The sequence below is a fragment of the Rhinopithecus bieti genome, unplaced genomic scaffold (genome assembly GCF_001698545.2).
Source record: "Rhinopithecus bieti isolate Rb0 unplaced genomic scaffold, ASM169854v2 scaffold_17829, whole genome shotgun sequence".
NCBI classification, from domain to species: domain Eukaryota; kingdom Metazoa; phylum Chordata; class Mammalia; order Primates; family Cercopithecidae; genus Rhinopithecus; species Rhinopithecus bieti.
The window spans coordinates 873,830-884,939 of record NW_016809238.1 but is presented as its reverse complement, the minus strand read 5'-3'; the positions used below and the strand labels follow the sequence as shown (position 1 = coordinate 884,939).

The following is an 11,110-nucleotide window of genomic DNA, read 5'->3' as shown; positions in this document are numbered from 1 at the left end:
TAATTTAAAAAAAAAAAAACTTGACAACGAGGAAATGGAAGAACCAAGCTTTAAAATATAAACTATATTATAACTTCACTAATATAAATGTCTCTAAGACACTGTTAAGAGGAAATTATGAATCACATTTAGATAAAATCACATTTCCATAAAAGAAATATACATTACATGTTCCCTATACCATTATAAAATCATATTCCTTCTCCTCTTCATATTTTAAGTTTTGAGTCTCTAAATCCTATCTTTTATTTTCTCAGTGTTAATATAATAAAAATAGATTTTCAATGGATATTTATGTGAAAGCATAGAGAAAAGTCTAGAAAGACATATAACAATGGAGGTTGAGTCTCTGGAGGAAGCAGAGGGAATCACATTAGGATGCTAGCAGGGATGGCAGAGTCATCCGCAATGTTTTATTTTATTTTAGGCAGAGTCTCGTTCTGTCACCCAGACTGGAGTGCAGTGGCACGAACTCAGCTCACTGCAACCTCCACCTCTGGGGTTCAAGAGTTTCTCCTGTCCCAGCCTCCTGAGTAGCTGGGATTACAGGCGTGTACTACCACGCCTGGCTAATTTTTGTATTTTTAGTAAAGACAGGGCTTTACCATGTTGGTCAGGCTGGTCTCAAACTCCTGACCTCGTGATCCGCCCACCTCGGCCTCCCAAAGTGATGGGATTACAGGCATAAGCCACCACGTCTGGCCTTGATTTTTATTTTGATGGGCTGTTTTGTGCATTATTTGCGTAATCCTTTTCAAATGGGTTTTTTAAAGGAAGCTTTACTACCTATACCTTTCACTCCATACCACTATTTTATCTTTCCATTTACCAACATGTGTTAAGCCTAAACTGACAGCAGACTTGAAGCAGAAGATAAGTAAATATAAATACAAACAGATGAATAAATTACATGTATGTTTAAAGCGTTTCTATTATCAGGGCTTTTGAAAATTCATGTTCTGGTATAGTAACTACTCTTGGAAAACTCTGATGGAATGATACTTACTTTACTATTTGGGAAATTCTCATCATCAATATCTTCATCCAAACAGACCAAATCACCCTCCACTACTCTTGCTCCATAGGTTGCAAGTCTGTAAGATACTGCCTCATTCCAAATTTTGCTGGTATATGCGTGAACATAGAATATGCGCATGGAATGGGGTAAAGAGAACCATGCCTGGATACAACCTTCCTCGGTCATGCCAAAGCGATGCAATGCCTCCAGCAATGCTCTCTCCCGCACTTTGAATTCAGGCATCAAGGAAAGCGTCCCTTTAGCATCCTCTGAAATAAAGGGTAAATCAGGTAGTTAGCCACTTTTATTTAAAGACCAGTTTACAAAGGCTTTTGTTCTAATCTCAAACTAAAGCAATGAACATGGGTATTAAGATGATATTTAACGCTTTCGGTTAAACCTAGCTACACTTGAAGAGCTTAAAAAAATAATAAGCATAATATGGCCCTACTTTCACTTTTCCTGTTATTAAAAAAAAAAAAAGCAAGAATCCAACATTCATAACAGCTTACTAAAGTCCCTTACTTCAGAATAGAGATAAACTAATGAAGTTATTCACAGGACTGTTGAAACAAAATCAAACCAACAACAACAACAAAAAACCCTCAAGGATTAAATAATTTAATTGCTATTGCTGAGCTAGCAGAGACTAGAGTTTTTTAAAGAGTTATTCTGGACATAAACACAGAACTTTTTTTTACTAAGAAAGGGTTGAGATCTGGAGCCTTCAGGCACACTATTATGCCTCACAAAATAGGATGCACTTTGAAATGTAGATGACTGGAATCTACCACAAAGATGCTTATTCAGGTATGGCCTTGGAATTGGCATTGAAATAAATGTACCAGGTGTTTCTTATGCATATGAGTGTTGAAGAATCATTACCATAAGAAAATTTTCATCTCAGGGACTCTACAACAGACACAAATAAGTCACTTTGAATTTTCCTTAGTATTACTTAAATTACTCATAAGAGTTAGAAGTGCCCACACTGTTTACACATTGTGGTGTGGCACAAAATATTACTTTCCTGTGAATAGTTGCACATATGTAATATATACATAATTAAAATAATAAATAAATATTTGAAAACTGACATCCTTTATTTCAATGTAAGTGAAATTCAGTATGTCGGTCAGATATCTGAATGAATCTGACATGGTGTGGTTGCTGTTTTAATTATTTAAATAAAGGTAATATTTATAATATTATAAATAATATTATTTAAATAAAGGTAATATTTATCTGTATGTAGCACTTGCGAGGCATTATTCCAAGGGCATATCTAAATCTCATAATACTCTTTTAGGTACTGTGATTTGCTTCAATTTACAGATAAGGAAACTAACACAATAACGTCAAATCACTTGCACAAGATCATACAGTTGGGAAGTATTAAAGTTGAGAGTTAACCCCATGCAGTCTACTCAAGCCACATTCATAACCACTTTTCCTTACTGGTTTTCATCAAGCATTCTATATATACTCCATCATATTGACCTAAAGTTTTAAAACTGACAAGGCTAATTGGCAACCAGAATGAAAATAATGCATAAAGTTTGGAATATCATAAATAAACTTTCATTTATTTATGTTTGTATCTCCCCAGCTGCAATTAATTATATTGCCATCAGTGCCAGACTAGAATTTGGAACTCCTCTCTTTTCAGAGGATTTCAGCCAAGAAAACTAAGAAACTATTTCTCCCATTGCCCCTACCCCTAGACAAGAGTTACCATAGACAAAAAAACTTCCAAATCTGACCAAAACGAAGTGAGTGCCTAAGTCATGGAATAAAAGTATTCCGTATGTAATATACTAGAATCGATTTCTTATCACATTTATGTTACAATAAATGTTCTCCTGCTGATAAAACATTTATAGTGTGTATCTGTATCTGCATGGCTATGTACAGGATAAAGAAACTTAAATACCAGTTTGAAGAAAATACTTCTTTGCTCTATTTACAGGATCATCCAAGTCTTCTGGTGTAAGAAACAATTTTATGGCTTTCGTCTTGAAAATCAAGCAAGTAAACATGTGTTAATAAAATGTCAAATTACTTTCTTAAAAAAAAGATGCAAATTCTCTAGCATCCTAAAAGAATAGGCATTTAATAATTATACTTGATGCTGCAATTTTCTCTTTAGGGTTTCAAAATTAAACAGTCAATGTTAAATGTAGAAATAAGCCTTCTGCATGAAATAACTTTATATATAGGTTTAAAATATCATGGACTGAAAAAAGCATTTNCCTCGGCCTCCCAAAGTGATGGGATTACAGGCATAAGCCACCACGTCTGGCCTTGATTTTTATTTTGATGGGCTGTTTTGTGCATTATTTGCGTAATCCTTTTTCAAATGGGTTTTTTAAAGGAAGCTTTACTACCTATACCTTTCACTCCATACCACTATTTTTATCTTTCCATTTACCAACATGTGTTAAGCCTAAACTGACAGCAGACTTGAAGCAGAAGATAAGTAAATATAAATACAAACAGATGAATAAATTACATGTATGTTTAAAGCGTTTCTATTATCAGGGCTTTTGAAAATTCATGTTCTGGTATAGTAACTACTCTTGGAAAACTCTGATGGAATGATACTTACTTTACTATTTGGGAAATTCTCATCATCAATATCTTCATCCAAACAGACCAAATCACCCTCCACTACTCTTGCTCCATAGGTTGCAAGTCTGTAAGATACTGCCTCATTCCAAATTTTGCTGGTATATGCGTGAACATAGAATATGCGCATGGAATGGGGTAAAGAGAACCATGCCTGGATACAACCTTCCTCGGTCATGCCAAAGCGATGCAATGCCTCCAGCAATGCTCTCTCCCGCACTTTGAATTCAGGCATCAAGGAAAGCGTCCCTTTAGCATCCTCTGAAATAAAGGGTAAATCAGGTAGTTAGCCACTTTTATTTAAAGACCAGTTTACAAAGGCTTTTGTTCTAATCTCAAACTAAAGCAATGAACATGGGTATTAAGATGATATTTAACGCTTTCGGTTAAACCTAGCTACACTTGAAGAGCTTAAAAAAATAATAAGCATAATATGGCCCTACTTTCACTTTTCCTGTTATTAAAAAAAAAAAAAAGCAAGAATCCAACATTCATAACAGCTTACTAAAGTCCCTTACTTCAGAATAGAGATAAACTAATGAAGTTATTCACAGGACTGTTGAAACAAAATCAAACCAACAACAACAACAAAAAACCCTCAAGGATTAAATAATTTAATTGCTATTGCTGAGCTAGCAGAGACTAGAGTTTTTTAAAGAGTTATTCTGGACATAAACACAGAACTTTTTTTTACTAAGAAAGGGTTGAGATCTGGAGCCTTCAGGCACACTATTATGCCTCACAAAATAGGATGCACTTTGAAATGTAGATGACTGGAATCTACCACAAAGATGCTTATTCAGGTATGGCCTTGGAATTGGCATTGAAATAAATGTACCAGGTGTTTCTTATGCATATGAGTGTTGAAGAATCATTACCATAAGAAAATTTTCATCTCAGGGACTCTACAACAGACACAAATAAGTCACTTTGAATTTTCCTTAGTATTACTTAAATTACTCATAAGAGTTAGAAGTGCCCACACTGTTTACACATTGTGGTGTGGCACAAAAATATTACTTTCCTGTGAATAGTTGCACATATGTAATATATACATAATTAAAAATAATAAATAAATATTTGAAAACTGACATCCTTTATTTCAATGTAAGTGAAATTCAGTATGTCGGTCAGATATCTGAATGAATCTGACATGGTGTGGTTGCTGTTTTAATTATTTAAATAAAGGTAATATTTATAATATTATAAATAATATTATTTAAATAAAGGTAATATTTATCTGTATGTAGCACTTGCGAGGCATTATTCCAAGGGCATATCTAAATCTCATAATACTCTTTTAGGTACTGTGATTTGCTTCAATTTACAGATAAGGAAACTAACACAATAACGTCAAATCACTTGCACAAGATCATACAGTTGGGAAGTATTAAAGTTGAGAGTTAACCCCATGCAGTCTACTCAAGCCACATTCATAACCACTTTTCCTTACTGGTTTTCATCAAGCATTCTATATATACTCCATCATATTGACCTAAAGTTTTAAAAACTGACAAGGCTAATTGGCAACCAGAATGAAAATAATGCATAAAGTTTGGAATATCATAAATAAACTTTCATTTATTTATGTTTGTATCTCCCCCAGCTGCAATTAATTATATTGCCATCAGTGCCAGACTAGAATTTGGAACTCCTCTCTTTTCAGAGGATTTCAGCCAAGAAAAACTAAGAAACTATTTCTCCCATTGCCCCTACCCCTAGACAAGAGTTACCATAGACAAAAAAACTTCCAAATCTGACCAAAAACGAAGTGAGTGCCTAAGTCATGGAATAAAAGTATTCCGTATGTAATATACTAGAATCGATTTCTTATCACATTTATGTTACAATAAATGTTCTCCTGCTGATAAAACATTTATAGTGTGTATCTGTATCTGCATGGCTATGTACAGGATAAAGAAACTTAAATACCAGTTTGAAGAAAATACTTCTTTGCTCTATTTACAGGATCATCCAAGTCTTCTGGTGTAAGAAACAATTTTATGGCTTTCGTCTTGAAAAATCAAGCAAGTAAACATGTGTTAATAAAAATGTCAAATTACTTTCTTAAAAAAAAGATGCAAATTCTCTAGCATCCTAAAAGAATAGGCATTTAATAATTATACTTGATGCTGCAATTTTCTCTTTAGGGTTTCAAAAATTAAACAGTCAATGTTAAATGTAGAAATAAGCCTTCTGCATGAAATAACTTTATATATAGGTTTAAAATATCATGGACTGAAAAAAGCATTTCCCTATCACTTCCATAATTCCACTTTTGTCATTTTTTTTAAATATTAAGGTTAAAATGTATTGACATTCTTAGTAAGGTGTAAGAATTCTGAAAAGCTTAGGCTAAATGTATTAAACCCCTATTTTTAAACTATTTCCAAAAGCAAAAAAATTAGAAAGTATTATAAATAGTAAAACTTTTTTGAATTCATTTCAGGTTCTTAACAACCCACCTGAAGAAGCACCAAGAAAACCTAACATACTTCCTAAGACAGTGAAAACTGAGCCCCTTCTGGCCTAAAAATAAATATTAAATATTTGTTTAATATTTAAATAGATGTATTTGAAAATATTTAATATTTAAATGGCTGGAGCAGAAGTAAAATTAAACCAATGTATTGTTACAGAAGAAAAACGAAAAATAAACAAAATAAAAGAAAGGGCAAATGAAAAAGCAAGACAACGTCCAGGTCAAAGAGTTAAATATGGACACAAGAAATGCAGGCAGCTGTAAAGTAAAAAGATCAAGAACTACTCTGAGGGCTCAGAAGTAGAAACTAGTGAACCCCAAAAGCAACCCTCAAAGAAAAAAACCAACAACAAAGATTTTAAGTATCCAACTTACCTGAGTCAGAAAAGGGAAGAGGAAAAGAAGTAGCTCTGAAGATGTAGAATGCCTCGCTCCCAGAGCAAAAGTAAAGAAAATCGCTCAGAAAGAAAACATTAAAAAAAGAAGCTTCAGAAGTTTCCAAAGAAAACACAGCTATAACTTTCAGGTTAGGATCAAATGAATTAAAGTTATGTTTCACCCATTTCACAGCCACAAATATCCTTTTTTGGTTTTTTTTTTTTTTGAGACGGAGTCTTGCTCTGTTGTCCAGGCTGGAGTACAGTGGCGCGATCTTGGCTCACTGCAACCTCTGCCTCCTGGGTTCAAGCTATTCTCCTGCCTCAGCCTTCCGAGTAGCTGGGACTACAGGCATCTGCCACCACACCTGGCTAATTTTTATATTTTTAGTAGAGATGGGTTTTACCATATTGGCCAGGCTGGTCTCAAACTCCTGACCTTGTGAACTGCCCACCTCAGCACAAATATCTTAACTGGCTTTTTTATTTCTCAAGACTTAGAAGTCCTTGAAGAAGAAAAGGACATTGGAAATATAAAAGATAGTTCTCCCTTAAAACCAAAAAGGATTCATAAGACAAAAGATAAAGAGAGATATAAAATTGGAGAAGAGGTTATATCGAGAGTACTATCAAAGTAAGTACACAGTATAAATTCTATTGTCATTGGCAATGGACAGACAACCTAGACTTCTGTCATGCTTTATCTCTATTATTGAGCTAAGAACACAAGGGTAAAATAATGACATAAATTTCAGACCTGACCAACACACATGACAAAAATAGGAAAGTAGCAAGCAGAGGGGAAAGCCAAGCCCTTAATTTCATTTGTGCTCTCAATTTCCTGAATTCTTTGGACTTAAAATAATTGCCAAAATCTTAATGAAAAAGTTGCCAAATTTAATATTTTATTTTAAATCCTAAATAGATTAAAAGATGTTCCTTTCTTTTTAAATAGTATCTCCTAGTTCACTTATTTTGTCACTGCCTTTAGCCCTGGGATTTATTTCTAAAGCACGTGTCTTAGAGTAGGAAAGAATCTTAAATAGGTCATTTGACCCAATTTCCCACTCAATTTTCCTTTACAGTATTGATTTATTCAAACAAATATTATTAGGTATCTGCCACGTGCTAGGTACTGCATAGGGTATTAGGGACAGAGCATTGAGTAAAAGAGTCATGGTCTCTGTCCAACTAAAACTTTCTGCCTACTGACAAAATTAAATAAGCAATAACAATAAAATACAATAAAACTTAAGATGGGAAGCCCAAGATGATACAGGATCACAAAATAAGAGGAATTCACTTTTTCTTGGGGAGTAGAAAGAGAATATTTAAACTGAGACCTAAAGAATATACACATTGGGGAGGGAGTGCTTCAGGCAAACGAAAGAAGATACAGCTTTTTAGCTGCAAGAATCAGCCTCTAAGATGGCCCTCAATGCTCTCCCTCACTTGGTCTTCACAGGTGATGTAGTCCTCTCAAACACTTATCAGGGTTGATCTGTGTGGCCAGAAGACAGAAGAAGTGAAAGTATGCCACTTCTGAGACTAGGTTATAAAAGACACTGCGGTATCTGTTGTCTCTCTCTCTCTCTCTCTCCTTTGCATTCTTAGACTTATCTCTCTAGAAGCCATGCCACAAATAGTCTTAAAGCAAGAAAATAAAGTCTCCTGCCAACAACCACGAGCATGAGCTTAGAAGCAGATCCTCCATCCTGGTCAAGTCTTCAGAGACTACACACCTGGGCCAATTGTGTGACTGCAGCCTCACAAGAGACCCTGATCCAGAGCCACTCAGCTAAGCTGCTCCCAAATTCCTGACTCTCAGAAATTGAGATAATAAATGTTTGTTGTCTTCAACCACTATGTATTGGGGTAATTTGTTACGTAACAATAATTGATTATTACTACTAAAGCAGAAGTTTTCAAAAATTCAAGAGCATGCAATATGAGGTTTGAAAGGGGTAGAGGGGTAGCCATCCAGCTTTTGCTTAAATGCCATGAGAAACAGGACATTCCAGTTATTTGAACAATTGTTAAGAAAAAGTTTTTTATGCTGGACTACAAGTCCCTTAAATATCTAGCCCATCCCATCTATGGACACTTGTCTGGCACTGTACTAGCTGCCTTAACAAACGTTCTTTCGATTCTCAGAAAAATCTTGTGACATACATGCTATCTCCATTTTACAGATAAGGAAACTGAGGCTTGGAAAAGTTAAGCAACTTGGAAAAGTTAAGTACCTATAGTAACACAGGTGACAAATGGCAGAACTCAAGTAGAACATATGCTGCATCCAGCAGGCCCCAAACTATTAAGTACTCTTCTGTATGACAAAATTTTAAACATTTTACAAGTTAATTTTCAGAGTTTTCTAGACTAAAGAACCACTGCTGAGGTAAACATTTCTAGACTCTTTATCATATCAGTTATATTCCAGTTGCTAAAATCTCCTTTGAAATGTGAAACCCAGAACTACCTATAGATTTGCAGATGTGGTCTAAATCATCAGCTGTGAACATTATTTGATATGTAAGATGATGTTCAATGCACCATGTTTCTCACAAAATCTTTTACTGTTTCTTTCTCTTCCACTCAAGAAACTATATTAGAACACAGGTGAGTGAACAAGATACTATCATAAGAATAATCTTCCACTTGTTCAAATATATAATTTTTATAGTTTTGTAGTTTTCCTCCATTATGTGCATTCCATTTTAGTGTAAAAATATGTAATTATATATAAAAAATATAAATTAAAAGTAGATATACACACATATGCTGTTAATATTTCAGCAAATGCAGCTTCTTAGTTGTAACATGCATTTTTAGTTTCATTTTGAACTAGTCAGATTTTGTTTTCAAATTTGCTGCTCCCCTTTTAGTCTCTAGACTTATGTGGATTCCTATCTTTTATATGATCTGATATCTGATTTCTGGGATTGTAGGGTCAAAATTTCCTCTAAATCTTCTATTCAGTTCACTAAATTGGAAAGTGATAGTCATTTCTGTGTCAAATCTCAAATATGTACTAACCACAAGGACACTCACACAGTTGGCTTTCTTGTAATATGATACCAAGGACATAGCAGCAGCTTACTAAATGTTCAGTGATGTAATATATTTGTATGTGTGTGTTTACATGCATTTATAAGCTAGAGTTAAGAAAGTAAGGAGCTGGATTATGTAGTAAGTATAATTGACAGAAACAGGTAAGATTACATTTTCCAAAATCCATACCATTTCATTCTTCAGCAAAGCTAGTCCAATTTGGTCTGTGTGAACTTTCCTTCCCTTTCCAAATCTCTGTGGTCCATAGTAATTCACAAAGCCTTTTTTCTATGTATACAAAATAATCAACAAATTAAGAGTATATAAGTACAATTACGTGTCAAAATACACAATTGAATTTTTCTCTTCATAATTATTTTAATAGAAGAACTCTGTAATCAGCATTATGCACATAGGGACCAAATAGTCTGAGAAATGCTGTGCAATTAAAGAATAGGAAAGAAAACACAGAATTAGAAGTTAGAACATAAAACCAGTGAGAACATAAAACCAGTTAGAACATAAAACCAGTGAAGAAAATATGTCAGCTTTCCATTCATGTTATTGAGGAGTTTCCTGGGATGTGAGATTTTCAGTGCTAGAGCCAGAAAAGTTCTGGGCATCCAAAATGAGTTGGTCACCTAGTACCCAGATCTGACCCCTACCCTGACGCTCTTTCTTATTTTGAGACTCTTCGGCTGTCTGGAGATGTAGGGAGTCAAGAACAGGCTTACTTTCAAACCCCACACATCCTGGCTCTTTTCTACATAACTGTTTGTTCTTTAGTTCATCTCAGTTTCTTAAAGGCTGACCTGAGACAATGGAGCCACTTCAGCAGTACTCTACTGGTCCAGCTGTTCCAGCACCTGGAACAGGTATTCCTCCCTGTATTCCAGGGGAGGAATACAGATTTCACTTCTTGATGGAGGTGAACCCTTCAGGCCATGTTTTAAAGCTGTCACATTACTCAGAAGAAATAGAAAACTGTAATATACTGCTGTAACCATTAAAGAAATTGGTCAGTCATTAAACATGTGCTCAGAAAGAAAATACCAGGCCCAGACAGTTTCTTGAAAGCCAAAAGAGTCCTCCACACTTACTTTATGAGGAGAGTATGCATTTATTCAGTCAACAATTATTATTGAATACCAACTCAAGAATTTTTTAGTAAAAGATGTTGAGCCAATTTGTTGTCAGCATGGTACAAAAGCATGTCATTATCTCATGTCATTTAAAAAATTAATTGCAGGTTGGGCACGGTGGCTCACGCCTGTAATCCCAGCACTTTGGGAGGCCAAGGCGGACGGATCACGAGGTCAGGTGATCGAGACCATCCTGGCTAACATGGTGAAACCACGTCTCTACTAAAAATACAAAAAATTAGCCAGGCATGGTGGCGGGCGCCTGCAGTCCCAGCTACTCGGGAGGCTGAGGCAGGAGAATGGCTTGAACCCAGGAGGTGGCGCTTGCAGTGAGCCAAGATCGCGCCACTGCACTCTAGCCTGGGAGACAGAGTGAGACTCCGTCTCAAAAAAAAAAAAAAAAAAAAAAAAA

At 35.1% G+C, this 11,110-nt stretch overlaps 1 protein-coding gene across 1 annotated transcript in view; it reads right to left on the bottom strand.

Annotated features, from left to right (window-relative positions):
- Positions 1–11,110, bottom strand: part of PUS7L (pseudouridine synthase 7 like) — a 37,969-nt gene that overhangs the window by 8,546 nt on the left and 18,313 nt on the right. Inside the window, 3 exon segments of the mRNA XM_017888955.1 lie at positions 3,627–3,907; positions 5,579–5,660; positions 9,746–9,844. Of these exon segments, the coding sequence (XP_017744444.1) occupies positions 3,627–3,907; positions 5,579–5,660; positions 9,746–9,844 (462 nt within the window).